The sequence below is a fragment of the Drosophila sechellia genome, chromosome 2R (assembly GCF_004382195.2).
Source record: "Drosophila sechellia strain sech25 chromosome 2R, ASM438219v1, whole genome shotgun sequence".
NCBI classification, from domain to species: domain Eukaryota; kingdom Metazoa; phylum Arthropoda; class Insecta; order Diptera; family Drosophilidae; genus Drosophila; species Drosophila sechellia.
In genome coordinates, this window is record NC_045950.1 from 8862191 (window position 1) to 8889660 (window position 27470).

Sequence of the window (27470 nt, forward strand, 5' to 3'; positions counted from 1 at the left end):
TTATTTTTTGAAGCATTTTTTTTTTTTAATCCTAAAAATATGTACATTGTACATCAGTTTTAAATTTCTATCCATTTAACTGCTCATATTACTTTCTCATTATTTAATCGATCTAAAATGAAAAAACATCTTGTTCTTGAATTTTTCGAGTGCAAAGACGGGCGCAAATGTAAATGCACTGTTGGCACGCCCAGCGTTTCCTTTTTGAGCGGAAGTCTATGCGATAATGATGGATTGTGTACAACAATGCAAGGGTCCTGCGCCCAGCTGCCCACCCCCTTTTCCAGCCAACCCCCTTTTTAGCCACGAATTGTGGGCACTTGAGCGTGTCGCTATTGTGAGTTTTGAATAAGTTTTTGGCTAAATGATTTGATTATGTCTTGGGATTATGGGAAAAAAAGAGGCTAGAAAAATAATTATCCTTCAGAGAGAACAAAGAGCGGTTACTTTTTTGCAGCTAATCAGTGCTATGAAACTTAGCTTGGCTTTAAAGTTATTGCTTTTAAGCCGCAAGTACCGTCTTATACTCTCTTCTAAAACTATAGCACTGTTATGCACTCTTCTACAAAGAAATATGAAATGCAGTTTTCCAGTTTCAGCTTATACGCATTTTTTTTGCCGGCAACTTCTCTCTCCTCTCAATCAGCTGTTGCGGCGAATTGAAGCGCTGTTAATAACAGCGACGGTTAACAGCGTCGCTGCACGAGTGAGTATAAGTCCGAATATCATTCAGTCGTTAACGAAACTTCGCCGTGCGCGGTTCACTTCGTTTTCCGGTCCGCGTTCGCTGCGTTTTCAATTCAAACTTTTCGCCGGCGTCGTTTGTTGTTGTTTGCGAATGCATATGTGGGTGTGCAACTTGTAAAAAATACGAATACGAGCATGTGTGCGCGTTCTGCTCATAATTTTGCGCGTTTGGTGCGTTGACAGCTGCGAACAGCGACAAAAAGAGAGTGCAGAAAAGTGCAAAGCAAAGGCCGACAGCTAAACAAACAACAAACAAACAAAGCAGAAGCCAAAAGAAACAACAACACACCTGCTGCCGCCGTCGTTTTTGTTTGTGTCGGTGCTTTTGGTCCAGAAAGAAATGGGAAATTCGAATGGCAATGCAAAAGTGGCAGCAGGATAGCGAATTGTGATTTTCCGGCGAAACGGAGGAGCCTCGCACAAGAAGCAGATGCTGCAGAAGAGTGAGTTCCTATCGCCCAAGTTCAATGACTGCGGCCAGACTTAATGAGTTCCACCCTTTGAACCACTCCGAAATGCCTGATAACAACAGGCGACAAAGCCCATTTACATGTAATTATCTCGCACTGCCCCCCATTCCATCGTTTTCACTTCAGGCACAGTCAAACTTCTTTGGCTTGAACTTTGATGATACCAAAATTAAAGACTTAAATCATTTATTAATGTTAATCAATGATTAGGATTATGGATTAGTAATCGTTTTGGAAATTGTATGTCAATACTTTTCAACTATAACTTTGTTGTTAAAAGCCTTTGAGCTATCTTTCAACTTAAGTACTTCTATTTACATTATCGGTATCATTATTATCACTTCACAATAAAAAATTAGGATATTTCAAAGATGTGTCATTTCTAATGATTGTTCAACTTTGCTCATCATAAACAAGTTTTATTATGTCTATAATAAAACACATTTTTAATGAATATATTTCTAAAGCGGTTACAATAATAAAACACCCATTTTCGTAACTTAAAACCATCATAATTTAGATTTCACTGTGATAGTAGATGGTTTAAAGAAGTTTCACTGTAGTTATCAGCGATACCCTGTCACCTCTTCCCCTTGTCAACCGACCACCAATATGTTAATTTGAGCAGCTATAGGCGCCGCTCTAAGATTTTTGTTGTGTTTATTTGCTCTGTCCCTTAAATGAACTTGTCAATTGCTCAATGATTGCCGTCAATTATCAGTGTCATCGATGCTATCTCTGTCTGATAGCCGCGGCGATAACGATAACGATTGGCAGGCAATACGCCTATACGCTCTTGACTTCTTGCGGAAAGGAAATAGTGTTCCTGAATTCTAATTCATACCCCTTCCCTTTCCCTCCCTACCATTTCGATGGCTTGCACAACTTTATGGGAGCGTATGCGTAATATTATTGCGCATACGCCACATGGCGCCCCATCGATAAGGGCTCCCCTGGTTATTGTTTATTGAATTTTGGTTTGTCATTGATTCAATTAATAATCCCAATGGGAATGGAATCGTGGAATTGCGGCTCGAATTGCCACCGACTTTCGGTTCGAAAGCCATTTCGCAACCCTAATGGCTCAATGAGTAATGGAAAGTGGAAGAAGTGGGGTGCCTCCGCCATCCCAACCATTCGGAAAACGCATTTCTGATAAGATTAGGGCCGCATTTGTTCACTGGAAATTATTAATGAATACTCCCCAAGCCGACTAAGCGAAATGCTGATGGTTCATTGCACAAGCATTCGCCCAAAACAAGAAGCAAAAGTGACGAACTCAGCGAAATGAGGGGGAGAACTCTTCTCCAAACCTTGGAATTATGCAACCTAGGCGCCGATGGCCATAAAAAAAACTCTGTACGAAAAAGTCAGCACCGCAGACGTGGCTGTGACTGTAATTTCTAGCATTTTAATTACGACTGTTGCCACAACAATCATAATGGGTTTGGGTCCTACCCCTTCCCCCCCCAAAAAAAAACCAACTGGCGCAATTTTCACGCACGTGCTGCCGCCACAAAAACCGGAAGCAGAAAGGTGCGCCTGCGTCCGAAAAGGTGTGCGTGTTTTTTTTTAGGAAACATAGTTACACATGTACAAAATTATTTGATTTGCATAATGAATGAAGACGGCAAGCACAGGCTGGGGAAAAGAGTTTCTGCGAAAATTCAGTTTAAACTCAAATGAAATTAGGCTGCAATTGTCTGCCACAGAAATCCACCGCAAATGCGAAAGGTGTGAAGCTACAGTAGATAATTCTATATATAATGAAATGGTTATGAATTCAAAGTAAAATTGTAGAAAATAATATCTTGATTTATTATTCTATTAAATGCTATTGGCACTGGTCAACGATGTGCATTTAACAGAAGCTTACATTTAAACTCAATTAAATGGAACGGAATAAATTCAGAAATGTGTGTTGACAACAATGATTTAGAGGATGAATGAAAGCAAGAGCAGATGAAAATATTTAGTTGCCCAAAAACAAGCCATTGTTCTGCCACAAAGCCACAAAGTCATATGAAATATATATATATATGAAAACAAATAAATTGTGAAAAATGCGGTAAAGAGTTGGTCGAGTTGGGATTAAGCCGAACTAGAATATATAGAAAAGAAGCATTTACTGCAGAAATGTTGCTGTCAACAGAACCACAGGAATTCATCGAAAAAAGAGGAACTGAAACGTAGAGAGAGTGACTTCTCGTGTCGCTGGCAAATAAATAAAGCCACAGCTAGGGTTGCTGCTCCACATAAGCTGGCATTTGCATACGCATGTGGCAGAGGGTAGAGGGTAGCGGGGGTTGGGGTTGGTTTGGGCCAAGTTAATGGGGTGGGAGGTTACCCGTAGGTGGTGGCGCTATCCCAGTTGTATATCTTAACTACCTAACTTCTCTGCCAGGGTCGCACAGTCTGCCCAACTGTCTGCCTATTCGGGTTGACAAACGCAAACACATCAGCCATAACCATATCTCATTTGGGCTCATATCATAAATTCCTTGAGGCAGAGCAGGAGCAGCGTGATGGAGATATGGGTATATGGGAGCACAGTAGTTGTTGACTCTTCGCAATTCCACGGGGCCCAATCTCATGGCAAACCATTTGCAGGCACGCACTAATTTTTTCCGCTTTTTCGTCGGCTTGGTGCTGCTCCAAAGTTTGGTTTAGGGCACGTTTCGCATTTTATGGTAATTCGTTTTATGTTGTTTCTTCGCATTTAAATTTGAGTTTTATATGAATTTCAAGCAGGGCAAGGTTGGCTTGACACCTTTTCTCGAGCCCATTTTACGGTCAACAATTGAAATCAACACACGCTCTGTCTGCATCTTTTCCACACAAAGTGGTCGTAGTATCTTTTCACTCGTATCTAAGCCTTTGTTGGCCCCCGCCGTAGTTCGCTGTGTTAGCCAGCAACTTGCCGAACTGGTTCTGATTCAGAAATTCAGATTCATAACACAAACAGCGGCCACATCCTACTTGGCAACACCTTCCCCGAAACCCCCGAATTGGCTTTTTAATTTTTGGCAACAGAACTTTTGTCGCCTGCGAGTCTTTGAAACCGGTAACTGGTTTACTATACCATAACTATATGTATACTCGTACGTTTTTAGTCAATGATGGTGGCAAAGCTTGAGCTAAAGTTAAATAAAATGCCAATGCTGATGGTGATGGTGTCATATGTGCTTTTGTTTGCCTTGCGGTTGCTTTTTTTTCGGTTTTGGCCACTTCCTGGGGCTCTGGCTCTTAATTGGTTATTTCATTTCATTATTCAATTTGCTACTTAATACAATTACTTTGTGTCCACCATTCACATTCACTCAATCTTTTGAGCCGGCTTATGCGGCTGCAATTTGCGCTAATTACCCAAGCAAATAATGAGGCTTCCGCTTCCAAATTTTATGACTGCCTTCGCAATTTCGCCGGGCCTTATCTCCGGCTAATCTGGCCAGAATCCACGCATATACGCTCGTAATACGCTCATGGAAGGCCCCCGCGAATGCCGGAATGCCTCTCGCCTTGGCATAGTTTCTACTGACTGCCGCAGTCCATAGAAACGCAGAGCTCAAGATAAAGCCACCCAGAGATTTACAACATCGAGGTCAGTGGGTGGGGAAGTGGGTGGCGCTGCTACCCACCGAGACACTAGAAAGCAGGAAGCGCGAAAAATGTTTGCCCAGCATAAATGTGTTTACATTTCCGCGACGGTTTACAATTGAGACTTTGGCTTAGTCGGGAACAATTTTCCATCAATTGATTGGGCTCGACAGGCTGCAGATAGTGAACATAGATATATGTGGCTGGCCTACAGTGCTTTGCAAAGCTATAAATCTATGGAGCTTCAGTGGAGATAGCCGGGTTCGACAAACTCATAAAAAGAGGAGCATACCAAGTTGTGATTTTGGAATGGGAGCACCATGAATTCGGCTCAATGAAAGGTAATTGTAAAGGTGGACAAAACACACAGAGTAAATAACGATACATACCTGATTGTTTATGTCAGATTCAGAAATAGCATATTGACAAAAACGTTCTCAACTGGCACTCCTATTAATTAAACATCAATCTAGAGGCGAGTAAAACCCTTCTGATCAAAGCTAAATTATCTTAAAGATTGGAATATTGACAAAGAACTATTCATTTGGCACGGCATCTCATCCCAAGTAATTAAACCTCATTCCCAAAAGCATTTCCATCAGTAATGCCAATCTAATCCAAAGTAGATTGGCAAATACAGCATTTTAATTGGATGGCAAAAATGGGATTTAGCACATTCAAGTGCTTCCTGGTTGCCATTCCTGCTTCCCATTCGCAAACACACCTGTATTTCCCGCCCTTACACCTGTCATCGAGAGGATTTCCGTAGTTGTTTTTTCACCTACCCCACCTGCGCTGGCACTTCAATAAAAGTTGAAATTGAGCTGAAGCCAGAAAAAAGGGAACCAAGAGGTACGGGCAGCAATTCCCCGATCGGAGTTTTATGGGTTAAATGTGAACTTTTATTGGCATTTATTATGGCCAGAGCCAGCACTTGAAAGGGGGGCGGGGGGCGAATAGTTTACGTGGCAGTTTGTCAGGGAATGTAAATTTGATTGCATTTCACTCGATTAACCATCAAAATGGTGGTGAAAAACAAACAAGTGAATGGGGCGAACATTTATTTACACAGCCATTTTTCACTCTAATTGGACACACACAAAAATCTAGTTTCAAAAAATGCTGACATCTTCAAAACACGCAGCACAAAATGTATCTGCGCATCTGTGGGATACACAGCGAAGCGCAGCGATACGATAGAATCTTATATTCGCCCAGAGATCAGGCATATTTTTGGGTGGTCGCGGTCATGTACACAGCCATAAAACATATTTTTCACAGATTTATGATTTGTTTATTTTGCGCTCTCATTTCTCGATACGATTTTCGCGGGACTGTGAGGTAGCCAACTTGGCGACACATTCCCTGTCGTTGGAATGCAAAAAAGTTTAACCAAATGGAAAGGAGGAGCCTTGCTCGCCGAGCACAGCACTTTATTTCCTTACCCATTTGCCCATCTTTCGCATATTGGCATAAATGGACTTATGCGTGCCGTTGGCGAGTCGCTGAGTCTGCGGATCCGCCGGGTTTATGTTTAATTATAAGTCCCGTTGCCCAAGATCTTCTCAAAGGCGGAAAAGGGGGACGGAAAAGGGGGATATTGGGGAAAAGGGAGGAAAAGGAGTTCTGCCATGCAGCTGCTGCTCCGTTTATGGGCAGCCAAGCAACTCGAACCGCACTCAGCCAGCCATATTCCCCATCAGCGACTCGTCATCGGCGGCATCAGTTGGCTCAGTTGTTGCACTCCCCCCCTCTCCATGCCACCCACCAGCCCCCTCACCCCTTGCATAACCAACCCCCCCTGGCAGCCCACAAGCGGCGACGTGCCCAAATTGCATTTGCATTCGAGTTATGTGCGCTAATTTCACGTTATGAAATTTTTATTTCGCACATTTGCTCGTCGCAGTTTTCTTGCCTCATTTTTTATTTCATCTGCCAGCAGAAATAAAAAAAAAGAAAAAAAAAGATTCTCAGCTAAATTTGGCAACAAATCTGTGCACTTTATCGTCACAAGAGTGTTTTTATTTGGGTCTTATTCTTAAAGTTGCCTTCTTAAATTGGTTTGTCACTGCATAGTTTTGCTTAATCATATTACATATATGTTCAGAAAGCATTAATAGTTACAAAACTAGTAATTTTATTACTTCTGTATGTTTTTATAAAATGACTTTAAGATTACTTATAAAAAATAATATTTTAATAAAGATTTTAATAAATTCATGTGTGTGTTTATTAGTCATGCTTATGTGGTTGCACCTAATAAACTACTGTGGACCAAACTAAGTGAATTCTATTAAGAAATCATTTCCATTACTTTAGCTTTGGGTCAACAAAGGCAATCTGGCGAATTCCTTAGCCAGTTGAGCGGGGATTGTTCTCTAATCTCGAGACTGTGCCATGTGGGTGACACTTTCCCCCTGCACTTAAGTCCGTCCCCCAATAAAATTTGAGCAACTCTTTGTTGTTCAATCTGTGGGCGTTGAGTCTTGGATTTCACTTGCTGAAGAGTGCAAAGTAATCAGTAAACGAGGGCATTTGGGAGAGGGGTGGAGGAGGAGGAGGAGGAGAAGGGGCACAAACTGCAACGGCAGCCACTTGTGGGCCTCGAGTGTTGGTAAAAGCGTTTTGTATCTGTCGGATACAATGGGCCATAAATCAGAAGAGTTCCACTTGCCGGCGAGATTGCACTATTTTTGAGTTTGAGAAACCTATGATATTTAGATGGTGGAGAATGGACTCCGATTCGAATTCGTATTCGTATTGGGATCCGGATCCAGAAGCACTGTTTTGCGGTGGTAATTGCACGCTCGCTGAGGCGTATCGTATGCGGCAGGTTTCCGTTGTTCATTCAGGGGAAAATGGGCAGATGGGAAAGCGGGAAACCGGGATAGGAGGGCTGAAAGGGAAAAGCGTAAAAAAAGGGGGAACGACCCAAAATAGCGGCACAGCCAAGTGCAGAACATAAAGCATAACAAGGGCGACACGGTAGAAAATAGTGCTATCACTAACTTCTACATCGAAAACATAATATATATGGCAAAAAAATGCCTAAAAATGCATTTAAAATATTACTTATCTTATCGAATGAATACAATAATAATACATATCCGCTTTTTATCATAATTTCAAATATGAGGTATACCAAATTATTATTTGTATATTGATGTATTGATGAATTGATAAACCCAATCTTATCAATATATTAAAGCGTGTAGTCTTTTCTCTCCGTGCGTTGAGAGAAACCGTGATACTACGTGTTGCAATCTTCAATAGATACAGTATTTAGTACTCCACTGGCAGATGCACAGTCTCAGATACAGATACAGATACGAATGCCAACGCGTGCGTGAGAAGCTTCAAGTTGGTGCGTTTTGCTTCCTTCACGCTCTCGCTGGCAAGCTGGTTGGAAAAGCGGGGAAAACAGTGAAAAACACTGAAAAACATAGAAAACAACCATGTTCTTTGTCATGCATGGCTGAGTGTAGCTGCAGCTCCATCTGTTGCCGCTTCTGCACTCCGAAAATTCGTATGTGAGCCAAGTGCAGGGCCGAATACTGTAACCGAATACGCCATTAGCACTGGAAAAGGGGGCCCAAAAGAACGGGGAGCACTGGGCCATAATTACATCTGCATCCGTTCTGGCCAAAATGGATGGGGGTCACACACAGATTGAGGCCATGATTGATGTTCCCCGTTCTGTTCCGGCGCAGATCGCACGGCCGCCTTATCAGTGGGCATCCATCCGAATGGCCAGACATTCCCATTCTCCAAACGCCAGCAGACTCCGGCCTTTCTGCTGCAAATCTCCCTTGATTCCATCAAATTCACAGACCATAAATCTTCGCTTCTTCACTTCTGCGGGCTGGGCCACCAAATGCCTTCGCACAGTAACAGTTGTTTTCCAGCCAAATGGTTTAAGAAGGTTTTTGCGGCGTTTAATTGCCAATATCGTTAGACCCGAAACATCATTAAAAGTTTTCAAGCTAAGTATCTGCTCTGTTCATTAATAAGCACTAATTGCTACAGGTATGCACCATTAAGTATTTGCACATCCAGATTTGGAATATCTATAGACGTTCTAAACGTGTTAGCTTGAATACGAATTAAGAAAGCTTTGTATGAATGCAAGTTCACATTCTGAGATGTTTTTAAGCTTTGCTTTTATGTTAGTTCTATATATATGTGTTTTAAATTGGGCTTTAATTTGATCATAGTTCTAAAATTGAACAACAATTGTTACCCAAATCGTTGATAGTACTCTTGTGTACATGAATTGGCAATAAACGAAAACGTGACCCTGTCAGCATTGTATATATTCTATTAATTTACCATTTGTGGTTTCATAGCATAACGAATAAGTGTAGTAAATTCGAATTCCAAGTTTTGCCCGGCAAGAATTACGACACTGCTGGCTGATGCTGTAACTCCTCAAAAGTCGAAACCTAAAATCCGATTCGATGCGACTTGTTGGAGGCGAATGCTTCGAATTTGTCACTCGACACGTCAATTATATAAATCGCTTATGTGACCCTACCGAAATGCCCCTCTTTCATTTGGCAGCTTGTTGATACAGATGAAGGGGTAATAAATTTGAAAATAATGTGTGAATTTCTCCTTTTCTCATTTCAGCGCCCCACAGCGAAAGATAGAAGACCAAAACCACGAGGAGTTTGTCAACGTGGAGCGCAAATGAAGTGAATGTGAATGAAAATATCTTTTGGTGCATTGAAAGTGTTTGTGCGTTGGGAAATGGAAATGCTCGATCGCGATCGCAGCTGAGGATTATTAGGAACTACGAATTACGAATTTCGAGTTACGCACTTCGAATTACGGATTGCACAATCTACAATCCGTCCGCGTATATAGAAACAAATCTCCGGCGAACAGTTGCAGCTGCCCACTTTGGCTAATTGATTTTCATTTCGGTTTGTGTTTCTGTTTTTCCCCATTTGTTTGCTGCTAGCTGGTTTGTGTTTGTCTGGCCCACCTCTTGCAATGAGGCGTCCAAAAGCTGCCAATCGCCACAGCAACAATAGCAACACAAACAACAACTCGCCAAATGAACAAAAACAATCGGAAAAACAACAAGTACGCGTACATGAAGTGAAGCTGCGCGACAATTGCGTTTGCGCCTTTTTGCTGCTTTTTTAATTAATTTTAAGTGTCGCCGTACTCCGTTGCTGCCCTTTTTTTTCGTCGTCGTCGGGAGCGGAAAAGATAGCCCCCGGAAATCGGCAATTTAATTTACAATACAACATTAGTACGGACATAAAAGCGGATAAAGGCGAGCGGACCAAGGAGAAGCCAAAATGTTCGCGGGAATAAGGAAACGCCTGGCACGCAAGTAAGTCACCAAGAAAATTCCAGCACACTGGGAAAATTACACAGTGAATAATCCAAGTAAAATAAGAACATATCTAAAATAAGATCTTCTTCTGTCTTCAAATTTTCTCTAATTTAATGTTAATTCCCAGACGAAAATTGATATAATTTTCGATTCAAATAGAAACAAATTAAATGGCTCCGATTATGCATAGTTAATTTATAATATGAAAAAAAGCTTAAACAAAAAAACAAATATTATTCATTTAATTTTGTCTCGTTCTTTCAAACGTTTATCACATTGTTTTTGTATTGAATTTTTATTTTTAAATAACCACATTCGTAATACAAGCCACTTAGCTATGTTTCTTGGAATTGTATGACATTTTCTCTGAGTGTAGTCCCTCCCCATTTGCCCCTGGAGACGATTATGTCCAGCAGCTTTTATGTGTTTCCTTCCACTTTATCAATGCTGTCCTTCTTGGTCGTCCTTCGACTTCGACTGCTTTTCCCTGCCATGCCCCAATTCCTTCGTTAATGACTTTCGCGATAAAGGTCATTGGTCGAGGGGGGGATGAAGTCGTGGGGTTGGGGGCGTTGGGGAAACCTTTTCAATTTGCAAAATTGCTGACAAAAATGGGCGAGTAAAGGAACGTTGCAGTGGCAAAACTTACTTTTGTATACCTAATTAATTTCTGGCGACTTGCGATACACTCCCTCTTCAGTTTTCCGAAGGCCATGATTTTGCGAGCGAGCAGTTATCAGTCATCGTCATTATTATTATAATGATTTTTTTCTGCGTTAAATGAGCCAATTAGTTTAAAATCTTTATTATTAGCTGATTGCCGATCGCTGATGGCTAGCATCTTGTGGACCGGTTTCGTTTGGCCTAAAGCGAAAATTGAATTACGCTTCGATGCGATTCGAATTTCGAGATTGCCTTGCGGGCCATTACCTCTCCAAAAAATTAGCAGCCAGAGCAATCAAAAAGCCATCTGCCAAATGATTTTCGTGGGAAAAGCAATCGCGATGGGAAAACAAACGAAAGTTTCCGCTAAACTATCGAAGTTTTTGCATAGACAAAGTTTATGTTCAAAAAAGGGTAATTTATCTTTGTACGTAAGTTGTAATAAAAGCTGTGTTAGAAATAGTTGATGAAATTTAAGATAAATAACTAAATAATTAATGTTTGGCCAGATTTTGGAAGTATATCATTGCTTTCATAGGTCAAAATCGTTAAAAATTAAGTTAACTTCAGGAAATCCTGTAGATTATTAGATAGTTAGTGTTCAGATAATCTAGAGTGGTTAGATTTTATGTGGAGCACGTAGTGATTGTCCCACGAAGCACTGGTGGCCTTTATTTACAAGTCATGATGTGCTAATTATTACAGAAAAGTGCAGTCGAATGCCTTTTAGCACTTACCGGTGACACGCCCCCCCCGGAGGCGTACGATGATGATAACTAATGCCCCAAACACATCAGGCAGCCATGAACCCAGGTGCTAAAAACACCTGTGCAAATAGAAACGCAAAAGCCCAAAGCACCTTGTAGGTGGAAGTCTCGCATTTACATAACATGGCTATATACAAATGTATCTAGCAGATACATAAGCATAAAGCCAAGTGGAAGGGGTGTTTTTTCGGAGCTTGGCCCCAAACCTTTAAGATCTCTGTGTCTTTTGGGGGCCCACACACGATACGATGTTCGTTTAGAAACGCCTGTAAAGCCTTTGCCCCCCTTCCAAACCCCCCTCTTTCCTAACGTGGCATTCAAGCGCGACTAAAGCTAAAAATAATTACACAAAAGACATAACACACTTTATTAAGCACTAAACATTTGATGTGCCGGGATGTGAGCTCCAAAAGTCGGATGGAGGCAAGTGCAGCTGCATGCAGAACACTCGAAGAAAATAAAAACCACATTAAACTTCTGATTAAGATTCAGATTTAAGGCGGTTTATTTTGGGAGTCTTAAGCAGAAGTCTTAAAAAATTCTCTGTGTGGGTTTAAATGATTTGATGAAATTCTTGATATTTTCTCTTGAACTTTGTTACGACTTATGACCTTTCAGTTATTTATTCAAACCTCTTAGTAATTAACCAAAAAATCAACCTGGTAGAAGCTTGATTGTTTTTAAAATTCCTTGACTTTTTATTATGCACAAATTTATTTACTTTTTGTATTTCAAAATTAAAAGTATTATTGTTTTGAACAAAGAATCTTTAAAAATCCACATAATTAACTACTAATTTGTAGCTTTCAGCTTATAAATTGTTTTAAATTCGTCCCCTTTTCATAAGTTTTATATATCTTAATAATTTTTTCTGTGTATGCCTAAGATACGATAAGGATGGATTCTCACGAGCGTAAAAGCTAAAGTCATTGGGATTAATGCCAGTGTGCGCTGGAGAGTCGGGAAAACATTAAACTGGCCTCCTAATTATGATTGATACGGGAGGAAGATTCGTGCGACCCACAAGAGTAACGCCGGCAACAACAATAAGAACTAACATACAACGATATATCCGCCGGCAGTTTCTTCATACGTTCTCAATTTCAAACTCATTTCGCCCTGTTCCCATTGTTTTCCGCCTTTTGCCCGCCGTATCAGATGTATCTTTTACATCTCGACGCTGCGCATGTGCCTGGTTTTTATGGGTTAAAGGAAATGTGGTGCAACAAAGCGTGAGGCAGTGGGAACTTACAGTTAAGTAGGCTATATACTCGTAGAGTGCCCCCGCCGTTTTCCAGCTTAGATTACACACAAAAGAAAAGGCATAAAATGAAAATGAAAATGAAACCAAGGCAAACTTCAGGGCTCCGCTCTTTGGCAATTAGCGGAAATCCAAACTGATACTTTTCGTGATGATAAAACAATTTACGCAGGGGTTTATTCAGCTGTTACAAAAGCTGCATATGCATGTGATTGGGGTTAGAGTTTATTATGCCAAGTGATGAGAGGACAAATTGATCGACTGATAGACCACACACACACAACCCTGAGTTTTGCGATTGCAACCCTGTGGTCATAAATGCGCCATTAGCACTAGCAAACGCATCTAAAGACTCCAACATCACTTGGCCGTAAAAATCCAAACTCCCACTCCACTCGAAGAAAAAACACCACTAAAGAGGCAAAAGCACACGAGCATTCATTGCACACACAAAAGAAAATGCCATTTTATGCATTTCAAGTGCGTCTGCCTCCACTATCTCGCATCTCTCTATTTCTACTCGGGTCTGGATGGATGGGTTGGGGAATTATGCTTATGTATCTGAGCCCCGGGTCTGTTTTTGATGGGCGTCCCGCACTTCGTGTGTCACAGAAACTGAAGTGTCAATTCCATCATAAGCCAAAGTGGCGCACATATCGCATAACGCATCCCATCTCATCTCGAAAAGGGGCCAAAGATGACAACAGTGACGGGACGAGAAAAAGGAAAATTATTGAACAATTTCACAATTTCGATACATGCCGCATATGGCCAAGTTCACAGCGAAAGCGACATACTCTTACAACAAAAATAAGTAACTTGATAGTTACTAAAAGGTTTTAAGTTCTTTCAATCCCGTTGTGATTTTATATGAGCATAAGAAACAAAATGAATATCATTCGGAATGAAGGAAAATATGATGTACAAACTGCACAATGTTATTTCCCTTATTACGATTGCCATCACGTTTATTTCTAGCATTTATACTATATTCAAACGTTAGACTTTGACTAGACTACACTTTAGATTTGCATACGAACACGTTTAACGCCATAAGCTTGTTTTGCTTAATTCCATTAAATAGGCACCTTGGCATCTATATTTGGCTATAAATCAAACATAAATACTTCGCTAAACGATCAAGTCGCGAAATTGACTTGGAAGTAGTGGTATAACCTTTTCAACTACCAGGAAATGTTGCATTTGCACCTAGCATGATTTATAAAATCAATCAAACGATCATTACTTGGGATTACTATCGCTGCCTTGAATTAGTTAAGCGATTTATAATCCTAAAATGCCAAACCATCAGTTCATAAAGCTATGTTTGCGTGTTGCGAAAATCCCAAAGATATACTCTTCATAAACATCGATCATTTCGGTCTTAAAGTCGTTGTACCTTGCCCCCATTGAAATTAATGAAAACATCTGAGGGGCCCCACATTTGTCCCCCTGTTGGAGCGGATTTTGACAGCAAACACGCCGCCGCAAAAAGATCTTGGCGGCATTTTCACTTTGGGTGCGACAACTACAACGGCGGTCGCCATAATGATGAATACCTTTTTAATGAGCGGCTGACACATGCAGAATGCAGATACAGATGCAATGGAGATGTCAGCCTGCGATTTATCATCTGGGAATGGGGATTTGGGGGCGGCCATTCGGATCGGCATCGTGCCACATGGCACAACAGCCACAGCGCCCCAAGCCAATCCCTGATGCGTGGAATGACCCTAACCTACCCCATCGCAACTCGCTTGATTGCCAACCATTGTGCGTTCAATTCCGTTATTGGGCCTAAACATGCAGAGTTCGCTGGCTCGGAAAAGTCACTGCCACCAGTCAAACACGCATGCACCGAAAAAAAAGAAACTCATAAAAACAATAGTAACAATAGATTCTTTAATGCTGGATACAAATGAAATAATAAGTATCTTCAGTTGATCAAAACTTTTGCTAATGAATAATTTTAATTTTTTAATATATCAGCTTGTAGTTATAATAATAATTACTTACATTTTGGAGTCCCGCCATTTCTCTCAGTGCACCGATATGTACAATGTACATGTGAACTTCGCATACACATAATGAAATATTCCCGTGCATAGTTTCCGTATTTGCCACTGCTCCCCAGCCATTTTCCAGCTGACCGTACTTGCTTTCTAATTAAAAGTTTGCCCCTAACGTTCGCTTTAAACGCAAGTCTGTTTTTTGGGTTTGGTCGTCGTCGTTGGGTTCATAGGTAGTTGGGTGGATGGGTTGATGGGTTGATGGGTGGGGCTCCCCAAATGAACCCCAGAGCGAACGCAAGACCCAGCCCCAAACCAACCGACACGACCTGGTGTTTTACAGCCAACTAGGTGCCATTGTTGTAGTGGGGCCAGCGAAAATGTTTGTTGATAAATAGAGTTTATGTGTGTGGATACGTGTGTTTATTGCCCGCAGGCCAGGCCTTCGTTATACATGTGCCCGTTTTGGGCAAAAAGGGGCACTGGGGCGACAGGTGGCCCCCGGGTGGAGGTGCGTTATCTGGCCAACGACAGCGGATATGGCCTATTGAGCCAGTGTTTATGGGTCATTAGGGTGCGCGGTGGTGGTGTTGTGCTGGCTAACAATTCGACAATATCGGGCTGCCTCCGCCCTCTGCTCCACGCAATTAACGTGCCATTGTCCTTGAAGTGAGAGCGATACTGATCGCTTCCGCTTGGCCAAGTGCCAATCACAAATCTGCATGCAAAGCACCCGAGAGTTGAGGAGCGGCTCCGCTTAAAGCGTGGCATGCAAATAACTTTCCAAACAGACGGCTGCACCTAGACGGCTTCCTTTTGGAGGCAGGGAGCCGCCGCCGCCTGCACTGAGAAAAATTCGTAGAAATTACGTGAAATTCAGAGGGTTGCATTCGCCGATGCAAAGTGATTAACAACTTGAACAAATTCGATTGGCAGTCAACAGCAGAAGCAATAACTAATGCAAACTTATAGTTGGCTGTGTTTTTCGTTTACTGAATACAATTAACTAACATGCTCAACCACTCGAAAGCCCAATAAAATGTGTTAAATATGCAAATGTTAAAATGAAACTTGCTATTTTATACAATAAGTGATTAAAAAGTTAAAAAAAAAAACATGATTTTAAGTAGCAGTAAGTAATTTTAAAAGTATGTGGTTTTTTTTAGTAGAAAAGTAATTGTACTGATTAAGAAAACTGTTTTTGAGTATTTGAATTTTTAAACTCTGCTGTAACTATATGTTTGGTTTAAGCCATGAGTTATGTTAGTGTTGCAAATAGTTTTTGCAAGTTGCCTTTATTTTTCGAGTGCCTTTCTCGATATGCAAATGCAGTGGCCACCACCATCGGCTCGCGCCTGTCAATCAGCGGAGGTCCCAGGTGTTTGGCCAGGTAAGCAGCAAGTGTCCACTTGACTTCCGTTTCGTGTTGGAGGCTCCTGGCTCATTGGATTCCTGGTTCCTTGGCTCCCTGATTCCCGGAATGGAACGTGACACAGGCCTGTCTCTGGATGGCTTTAATCTATTGCATTTGGCAGTAGCATTGTATTTACATGGCAGCCATTCGGCCCTTGTTTATATTTGCATAAATATTTACACAGACCAGCAGATGTGTATATGGCTGCGGCTTTTAGCTTTTTCGTTTTTTGGCCCTTGGCGCCTCTTTCCCATATTCATTGTACCTTCGAACTGCCGATGTAGGCAGAATAATGCCCCCCCGGGAGAGGGGAGAAACCCGTGGATTCGGGTGTCTACTTTACAGCGATCTCATTTCGATTCGGCAACATGGCACTCAATTATGTCGTCGTAATTTCCTGCTCGGCACAATTATATGATGCTTATCGCCAGCCCGCTTTTTAGCCATATTCGGCTTGGCTCATATGAAGCGTGTATAATAAATCCTCAACTCGACTTGTCGTCAAATTATGCAAATTTCCAGTGTGGGCTCAGTATCACTTGGGGATCAAAATAAGAGCCGTAGCGTCGATATACACACATGCACCTCCAGATTTGGGTCATCAACTCGGGCGCATCGATAACAGCGGGCGAGGAGGGTGTTGAAATGAGAAGGGCCAACTACTCGCATTTCTCATCACGCCCACGGAGCAGTTTTGGAGCAGCGGTGGGAAACAATGCCATAACTACTTAGCTGACGACTAGCTGAACCCAAAAGCCCCGTGCACACGCACAGATGCGCATGCAGATGCACCCAGTTTTGGCCTCTTGTTTGACTTTGCCCAACACTTTGGGCCATACTTTGTCAACTGGCAAAATACACATTCAAGGGGCAGAATAGAGATAGTGGTGACGGGAAATATCTAGCTTGAAGAACTAAAAAACAGTCATATCACTTGTATCTAGTATTGTATATAATGAGTAGAGATACTTTTGACAATTAATCCTTTAAACAGTATTATCACACCAGTTTGCAGATGATATACGTAACGTCAATGTTTTATGTCTAGTAATAATGGGTTATACTAAAATAAATATGTAATTAATATAATTTCATAGAGAAATCTAAGATATCGTACAGTACAATTACCATTGCAGCATGTTCAACTTAACAGAACTATTTATTGTGTTATCTATGACAACCTACCATTAACAAATACCGCCCAAATAAAGATCTCCCCCTGTTTAAATGGCGCAAGATATGTGGCCAGATCCGACGTGAAAATATCCGCAGTTGACAGACCTGAATGAAGACCTCGTTCTAGAGCAAACTTCTGAGTGGAGAGGATGAGGGACAGGCAGGCGGCACGCCTATTTGGGCTGCTTTGCTGGATTTGGATTTGTTTCAACTCTGCGAAATGGGTTACATGTGAGCCGAAGACGAGGGCCCTTTGGCGAGCAAACAAACGTGGCAGTGCGAGTGCGAATGAGATGGGCGAGTGTGGGAGTGAGATGCAGCACCCACTGTGCAGCGGAGCAGAAAGTGCACTAAGCGCGGATTTATAACGGAAGCTTAGTCCGCTCGCCAGCTCATGAATAAATTAACACAAGAACATATGTACACATGCATGCATAAGTGCCTGTATCTGTATCTTTATCTGTATGTGCATGTAACGGTGAATGCATACAGCACCAACACGCCCCCTAGCACATTGTTCTATCCCACCGACTGACTACTGGCCATATAAGGCCGTGAGATACAACAGCAACGATTAAAATCGATCTCGAGACTCATAAATTATGCAATTCAATAAACGGAAAACTCCAGCGCTTCGACAAACAGTAGTGCTGTGCTCTACAAGTTGCAAGATTGCACTATTCTATCAGTTCGGATCGTTGCCACAGAGCAAAGTCTCTAAACGGAATGTATTAAGTGGGGTAGTACTTCAAAATTAATATTTGGGGTGTGCTGTTATAGAACAAATGGTCTGAATTTTGAAGTACAGAATGCTTTTCACTTTAATTTCGATACTGGATAAATGAAAGCTTTTTTCCGAAACTTGGGTCTATTTTTGAAAAACTTATTTCGAAACTATTCTTCATTTTTCTTGGCTAATTAAATGGGCTTTTCAGTAAGCAGGTATATTTCTTTTCTTGCTAAAATTTCATAAGTTATGCTGATGATCAAGCATGTTTTGAAGCTAAAGCTCGGTAGTGCATATGGCATATCCGCCCTCTAGAGGCTTCACTGTATGTGAAGCTGCAGCTTCATCTGCGTGTGGTCAGTGTGTGTTTCTGTTTCGATTTCAGTTATAGTTTCTTTTTTCCGGCCCACGCCCATGTCAGTGGGCACCCCCACAAGTAGTGGAGCAGTGGAGGCTCCATGGCGGTTGGACATTCAGGCACATGGACAGCTGGACAGTTGGGCGGTTCAACTTTAACTTCGATTTTCAATATTCATGACAGGAATGGGGGCGGCGGAGAGTTCATGGTGGGTGATGGGGAGGGGGGTTTTGGGGCATAGCCGTGTGTTCGAATGGCAGTCGAAAATTATGGCAATTACTGCAGAGTACTGTAAGTTATTTGCTCTGGCGACCTCATTGTCAACACACACACACATATAATCGCTGGAAAAGGAAAATTCATAACAGCATGTGTGCAAATATTCCCACATGCACTTTGCAGTTGCTGTTTAATAATTCGGTGTGTTTAATGCAAATTGAGCGTTTAGCGGACGTCAGTAGGCAGAGCAAAATGATCAACTAAGTAGGTGCATGACTCGAATAATAAACGTGGCCAAAAATACCTACTTTTAGATTGTGCTCATTGAATTTAAATAGCTCTATACGAAGGTCTTTAATCTCAACTATAAAGTTCTCTTATACCTTGGCAAAAAAAAACAGTTTTTTATATGAAAAACGATTGGAAATTCATGATGTCTCACTTTGTTACCCGCGTGATTAAGCGTGGGGCAAAAGTGACCACTCAGTGGGTCACTCATCACCGAGGAATCCGCTTAAGCTCATGGCTCCTTATCTCGCGATTCCCGAGACCACAATTATGCCCCTTGGCTTATCGGCGTGAGCAGCCCTCAATTACACTGTTCGCATAATTATGCCCCTCAAATCGCTCTGAAAAGACAGCACGGGATTCCGACGACGTCCCGGTCAGTAAATCGGAGTGGGTGAGTTGGAGGGGGGTGAGTGCGGGGCGGAAGCGGTAGTAAGCGCCTTATGCGGCTTATTTGTAGGTCGTATAAAACGCCGCGCGACGGCTACTTTGCCCGATTTTATTTACTTTTTATACGCATTTGTGCAATATTTATTTTTATGCCAACTGCAGTGGCCGAGTGATAAGCGCTGGACAGCCGGCGACTCAGTCTGGATTGGATGGGGATATATGGTGTATATCTGTGGAGTGACGGAGGGCGCAGAGTAAACGGACGGGAGCAGCGACAGCGGAAATTTATGGTCGTCGCATAAAAACGCATAATCAGTAAACGAATGTGCCACAAAGGCAGAAAAAGAACAAGGCGGGGATTGGCGATTTTGGAGTGGGGAACGGGGAACGGGGATTGGGGGTTTAGCCGAATGACCGCTGGATAGGGAATCGGAAAGCTATAGCCGTGCCGGAACAATCCCCCCTCCGGGAGCTATCATTCGCACACTCGGCGGTGAGCACTTCGATAGAAATGCAAATTCAAGCAAAACTTGTGCGTAACTTATGGCTACTGAATACGTACACTGCGCGAAAGAAATGGGTACACACACTATATGAAATTATTTAGAGAAATATGTGTTGTTATGTGTAAACTTGTTTGCATCTTACTAAAAGATAATCTATTGCCAAAATACTAACTAACTTGTATTAGGTATTAGGTATGTATTAGGTATATGACAAACTGCATCGTAGAAGCTCTAAATTAAGGATCTTACGATTAAATATTTAATGTATGCTCAATATTAAATATATATATTTTCTATGTGATTGCTAGCTTACCCATTTAACATAGCTTTTAGAGTCTTTTTCTCAGTTTACTTCCACATTCCCTTACTTTCCCCGTTTTTCTCGCAGTGCATTTTGTGCACACATAAGCTGGATGAGTCAGTGCTAAATTGGTCCGCCTAAAGTGCAACGTTGCACTCTGCACCTTGCCGCCTTCGTCACTATTTCACTGTCAATTGATCGGCTGATGGGATGGAATCGAGGCATCGAGGAATGGAGAAAGCGATGGCGGGTGGTGTGCGGTTAGGGGTACTTTAATTAAAGCCCTGTAATGTCATTAGCTGGCCTTTTGACTCGACTAATTAGGTTTGCATCTAACGCAAACGCGGCAGAATGATGACTGCCAGTCTGCGGATGACTTTCAGATGGCTGACGCACTTGCACGCGATGCGCTACTTGGCGTCTCACTTAATTACCAACTGCCAATGGCCAGCTTGATAACAGTTAAATTGATTTTGATTGCTTTATTCGATGCCAATAAATCAAAGACGGATGGAAATTCTATGCGGCACGTGGGCAGCAGAATGCTGCGAGTGCTGGAAAAGCGATACGCGCGATATGGACACCGATATGCTGGGCATAGCATATATTTGGCCATATTTGTGTATCCATCGGTACCGTCCACTGTCCACTGGCCACTGCCCACTTGTCCCGGTGTCAACGTCAAACACGAAACGAAACATTTTGTGCGATTAGCTTGTAAGATTGTTTGCAACTCTTTTTTTATTTTCTGCGGCCATTTATTCAACTGCAACTCGATAGTTAGAGTGTGTAAAACTGGATTGCAGCTGGACCGGGCTAAAAGAGCTAAAAGCCATGATGCTGAGCTAGCTGAGCGGGTTGAGGGGGCTGGAGTTTGGGTTAGATGTGAACGTAGACAAGCTGGCAAGCCGAAAGCATTTTGGCCTCATGGTGATTTCGTAGTTTTTTTCATTCGATTTTCCACTTTTTGGCCAGTGTGTGTGGTGTGTGTTTGCCCACTCGAATGCCTCCGAGTGGCAATTTTATCGAATTATTTGCACTTAGCTGCAAATTCAATTGGAAATAACGAGCGACTTTTCGTCGTTAGCACTGGGGATGCTGAGGATACCACGGCATCCAATGGGCAGGCAGGCACACCACATATCCGAGTTCCCCCGAAGGCCCCGAAAAAGCAGCAGGTGATCCCATGCACCACCATGCACTTTGCACACCCGAGTCACCAACACAATTGATATCTCTGTCGCAGTCTATTTGGGTCGTGTCAGAAATGGCCTCAAGGTGGTAGCCCCCATCAATTGGAGTTACAGTAAACATGGGCTACTCCATCCCCATACTTAAGCTGCTAGCCTAAAACGATGTGATATTTTATTAGCACTAAAAAAAAGCTATACAAATCCCAGTCATTTTATAGTTTTGCTTTAATTTCTTGGTTGGTTGCAACTATCGGACATATCAATTTATGTAGAGGCACATAGTTTCGCTTAGCCTATATTTACTATACTTGGTTTGGTTTATATCTGCGCATTGTGCAATAAATTTGCCTCTTGTTTCGTTTTTCGGAGTTTTCCGATAAGCGATGTGAACAATAGGAAATATTTTGACACTTCTTTATGGGGCAATCTACGAGAAATATGCCAACAATGCAACCACTTTGGAGTTTGAATAAAGTGAATAATTAGTGGAGATTCGGTTGGGCAATCAGCTACAAGAGTTAATACCTAAGAATCAAGCATTATACTCATTTTATTCTTTGTGTTTGCAGGCAAAACGAGAAGGACTGCGATGAGGACGACAAGGAGGATGTGCTCGATAGTATGCCACCACCTCCGAACTACATACAGATCTCGCAGGGCAGGATTCAGTTGGTCCACCAGCCGAGAACGCCCGTGGAATCGGAGGCGGGAACTCTGCCCCTGGAGCGGCACGGGAGCTCGATCTCCGGATCCGGCGGCTGTGATAAGGTGAGTTCTTGGCACCATAATTAGCCACTAGTCCCCTTGGTATCTGGTAACTCCCGGCTTTTGGGTTTGAGCGGAGGCACGTAGCGCTTTTGGGATAGACGTAGACCCATCCAATTACAAACAATCAGCTCGAATCAAATCATAGTCCCCGTACATAGCTATTACTTACCCGCCATCGACTAACCTTCGGCTCTGGTGTTTTCAGTTTTTTTCTGCTTTTTGTTAACCCAATTTTTGGGCAGTTGCTGGGGAAAGCAAAAAAGAGCAGCTCGCTTTCCATTGTTGGCGTGTGAAAAATGTTCACAAAGTGCGGCATGCAAACGAGACTCTTGGCGAGGCAAACACCTTTGAACTCGTCTTTTTTTTTAAGTTTGAGCCACTTGAACTCGTTAACGTGCCATTCGAGACACATCGCAGCGGCGTTGCACAGATTGATGAAGGACTTCTCGTGGGCCAAATGACCTCTTGACATGCGAGTCTCCGGAATGCCGGCAACTCCGCGGGGTCGGGTCACGCCAACTTTTGCGTCTTCTGCCGCTCACTTACCGGCAATTTCTGTCCAATTTCGCCACAATTTCTCCACCGAAATTTCTCAGCCTAATTGATCGCGTTCAAGCCTAGGGACTGGTCTAGGCTTTCCCATGGATCGATTGTACCGCGATGCCATATGTTGGCTCCATGGCATTCGAATTTCAGATTCTCGCTGCTGCTCACGTTCCGACTTCCGTGACGTTTTAATAGCACTAAGTATGGCGCATGCGCAGCCGCTGCAGTTGATTTATGGTAGTTACGGCCTGTGGATGTGCCTGGATGGTCCATAAGCGGCTGCAAATGAGCCGGGTGAGCCAAGCCAGGCGGGAACGCGGTAACTGCTCCATGTAAATGGCAGTTGACGCGGTAATGCTTCCCAGAATCCACTGGAGAGTCAGTCTGCCCAGCCTGGCAGAAGTCACGGCTCCCGCTAATTGAACCCACGAATCCGCTCCAGAGTCTGCGTGTCTCGATTACCAAGCTCCGAGTCCATCGAACAGACCAGCTGCCCAGTTGCCCAGCGACAGACACCCACTCCCGGCAAATTTGCCAAATGGCATCTCGATTATTTGCGCACACACAATGGATCCGATGCACTGCATCCATGGCTGTCATCAGAACCCAGTCACGTTCTCTCCCCATAACTTGCTGCCGTGCTTTTTGAAGTTGCTGCCGCAGTTGCTGTTGCAGTTGCTGCTGCAACTGTGCAGTTTCGCACTGGCGACGAGTGATTGAGGAGGGTTCAACGAACTGCCAGCTATTTATTTGCTGTGTTTGCCCAGACTGGCCCCGCATCCCGCTGGAGCTGCAGCTTCTGGCTCTGATTCTCCAGCTCCTCCAGCTGCACATGCGCACAGTTTCGCCAGCTGGAATAGAAGTCTATGGGCTGGCATTGTTGTCGCCGTCTCCATTTCATTGCCTGCATTAGCATATGGATATGTGTGTACCTACTACTTCTGCTATATTTGTTTACACAGAAAATGCGTCGAAGTGCGGAATTAATACTTTCGAGAAATCAGCTGGCCAAGGATTGGCTGGGATTCTCGAAAAGCATGGAATATGTATCTGCATAACCAGATATACATTTACTACCAACTATTTAGTGCGATGGATTCTTTAAAATGGCTTAAGATACTTACTAACTTATAGGAAAAAATCATCAATTTTTTAATACCTTTTGAAGGTTAAACTAGAGTACTCATTAGTCTAGATGTCAGCTTTTTCTCACTGTGTAAGACTGGCAGCTCCACCTCGAGACTGGATAATTTCCTGCCACAAATCATGGTGTTCATTCCCGCCTAGTTGGCCAACACTAACACTTTTGGCCATTCATAATCACGCTCGGATCGTAATCTTTATAAATTCTCTCTCGTTACGGCAGAACAACAAAAATCAATTTGTCTATTGCGCAAAAAGGCCAAAAACCCGTGCTTCAAAAGACAACGCAACCCATTTTCCTCAAGCTATAAAAATTATTTTTACAACTTCCACAACTAATATTAAGTGTTTAACAAAACAAAAAGGCAGCGAAAAACACAAGACAAAAAAATCGAAAAAAGCAAACTGCTGTTTTACGAGCGGCGGCGGCTATCACATTAGTTGCTGTTTTGTTTTTTGTGATTTTTGTGCGCTGACTGTTCGAGCCAAGAAACATTTGCTGGCCATTTTTAGGCAGGGGAAAACTTTGAAATTGCCATTTCCATTTCCTGCGATGACTCCACGTCATATATACCAGTATGTAAAAGTACATAAAAATCGTGGCGAGTAAATAGTGCACTAAGTAGTTGATCTTTCGGGGGCTTTTCCTCATCGATTTCAGCTCGAAAAGTCGGCTTTCGGTGCCACCGTTCTTCTGTGGCATGTCAGCCTTGCTCTCGGTGAATTATTGGCCATGCACACCTGCAACCTGCCCACCTGTCCCCACTTTTGCCCCCTTTGGCCACTTTTTCACCTGCCCGAGACCTTCTCCTCATCGCGTGCGGATTAAGTTGAAACTCATTGTGTTTTACTTTGGTCCGATTGCAATGCACTGCTGCATTCACTGGGAAAATCGAGACCGAATCCAAAAGAGTTCAACGATTTGCTTTTTACACCTCGAATCTGTTTTCTGTTTTCGTTGCTGTTGCTGCGACAAGATCGTAAATTAATTTCAATTGCTTTTCCATTTTTTCGAGCTGTTATAACTATTTTTATCGCTTGGCTGCTAATAGTGTTGTCATCGCAGAAAGATACTAGAAAAAGTATCTACTCATTGGAAGTGATAAATTACTCGCTTTTGCACTCTTCATAAGCTTATTGCTTTGTAATTAGTTGCGGTCCAGTTGTATTTAAAAGATGCTGTTATAAGCTGTAACATTTGTTTTGTTATAAGGTTACACATTTGTATTTATTATTATTAAATTAAGCGCACTTAGTCATGCTTTAACAACTTTAATTGCTATATTCAAACAAACGGCTACTGATGGTGAATATAAGTTTAGTTTGGTGTTGCTTGCATATTCGGCTCAGCTGAAATTAATCAATTTAAATTTTAGAAGTATCTTTAAAACAGGAAAGCACTGAAATCGCCTCAAAATCACACACTCACATCCGAAAACTCCATTGGTTCACTGGCCATATACATCTATGTACATATATATATATATACATGGAGATATATCTTGGAGATACACCCATGCACATACGCGTATTCAGCTAGCTTTAACCTTTCGTTTTTGGGAACTTAGCCATAGCATTTAGCCTTCTTGTGCTGCTTCCTGAGTTTTTGGTTTTTCTGTTTTGTTGTTCTTGCAGGATGTGTTTGAGAAGCGGATGATTGAAGTTGAAGGCGCTCTGCTGCGTTTGCAGGAGCAGTTCCAGAAAGTGAGTACTCCCACGGAAGTGTATCCATCCATTCATCCAGCCATCGATCCATCTATGTACATGCATACCATCTCCATATCCAGCCCCAGCGACTCCGAGATGTTATTACCCGGCCCGGACATTGCTCTCGAAATAACTTTGAATTCGATGTCGCCGGAGTTGGGTTCGGAGTTGGGCCCGTTCCCCAAGCATTTTAATTTCCTGTGCGGTCAGCGTGTGAGAGATTTTCATTCGGGCCACTGGGGTCTCCGGCGGTGGGGGGCGGTGGGGTCTTCCGGGTCTAGATGGACATGGGGGTCATTAATCGTGTTCAGTCGTTTGCGCTCTGTGCGGTTTATGCGGTCAGGCTGGCCAACAAGGTCGCCTGGACGGGCAATTAAAAGTTACAAGCTTAAATTACATGCATATGTACCGACATCAAATTATACGACAGCAGGAGCAGAAGGCCATTGAGGCATGGAGATATGTTAGGACCACGCTGGACACGCCCTACTTTAGTACAAATTAAACTTTAATATTATAAACAGGAAACAGGCAAATGATATAGATTTTTGTTAGCAAATCTATCAGCTCATGTTCGCCAAAACTTCCTCGAACTCACATGCAAATTGGCCAAGATAAACTCACATAAAATAAGTAACTACGTCTTGGAAAAAGCCGGGGATAGGAAATTCCGAATGTTTATTACCTTCGGTCCACTCGATCAAAGCTCCTCTCAATGGCAAATCACAATCTAAACTGTCATCACAATGGCCGGGGAGGATGCCCCTGGTCGGCCCAAAAGAAAGTTTAATGGCCGGAACTTTCCGGCGGAAGGAGCTTGGTTTGGCATACGCATTTCCGGCTTTAGGTAATTGAATTTGATAACAGAGAAAAAGGAGCAGAACGAGCCATGGCCAGAGCCAGAGCCCCCAAAACGAGTTAACTGCTGCGAGTTTATGGTGTGAAAAGGAGCAGCGTGTGGCCTCCGCATCCTCACTGGCATCCCATCCGCGCCCACGCCCACACACATTTTTTGGCCAACGATTTCCGCAGCCAAATGGCCAACCGCCGCCTTCTGTTCCTGATTTTCACAGGAAGCGGCGTAGACAAAGCGCGTCGAGAGGAAAAGTGGAAAAGTGGAAAAGTGCTTTCTGCTATGTTTTTGGCCCGTTCTGGCCATTGCCTGATTTTCTATGCTTTTCCCTGCTTCTGGCAGGCGGCCCAGCTCACAGCACAATTTACGAGTGCGGCTGTGCCAGTTGCCCCCGACCGCCCATTCTCCGCCTTATCATCTCGCCAGGCTGCAAACGTGGACCACGGGAATCCGATTACTGCACTCGGAGAAAATTAGGGTTTAAACAGGAAACAAGTTTCGTGATGATATACCTTAAAAGTGAACAAAATTACTATTCAGATTGCTGTATATATAATTATATGACTAAAGGCTTTAAATACATTATTAAACATTTAAATCCTTAGCTGGTATTCATTATATTTTTTCCAGTGCACGGACACACACGAATGCTGCTCTTTCTTTTCCTTGCACCACAAGGAGTTTTGGCAGGAGTGTGGGACTGTGGGCGGAGTGGATACATGAGCTACCGTTGCGCTGTCCCAACTTCCAGCTCCTTTGGCAATATTTCTGCACTTTATCTGTCTGTAAATAACGATTAACTATGCTCGCTGCCCCTTTCCCCGCTCCACTCCACTGTCTTCTTGCCACTGTCCTTCGTTTTCACTTAGTCAAAGAGTCCCTCCCCCACAATGAGACTGTATGGGTGTGTATGTGTATCAGTATGTGTGTGTTCTTTATTGTTATTGGCATATCAGTGGCTCAATGGAAATGGGAGGAGTGCGCACTGAGAAAAATAATGGGCTTATATTCCGAACCAGA

At 42.8% G+C, this 27470-nt stretch overlaps 1 protein-coding gene across 6 annotated transcripts in view; it reads left to right on the forward strand.

The window, feature by feature from the left end:
• The first annotated feature begins 746 nt into the window (after positions 1 to 746).
• LOC6608894 overlaps positions 747 to 27470 on the forward strand; it is a 37744-nt gene continuing 11020 nt past the window's right edge. For 3 of the 6 annotated variants that reach the window (XM_032716773.1, XM_032716777.1, XM_032716775.1), the window contains exons 1-4: positions 747 to 1190; positions 9444 to 10158; positions 22003 to 22201; positions 25526 to 25594. In XM_032716773.1, coding sequence (XP_032572664.1) covers positions 10124 to 10158; positions 22003 to 22201; positions 25526 to 25594 — 303 coding nt within the window. In that variant the 5' untranslated portion in view covers positions 747 to 1190; positions 9444 to 10123. Of the gene's footprint in view, positions 1191 to 1226; positions 1300 to 9443; positions 10159 to 22002; positions 22202 to 25525; positions 25595 to 27470 lie in introns of those variants that run through there. The other 3 variants (XM_032716778.1, XM_032716776.1, XM_032716774.1) reach the window with 2 other exon arrangements.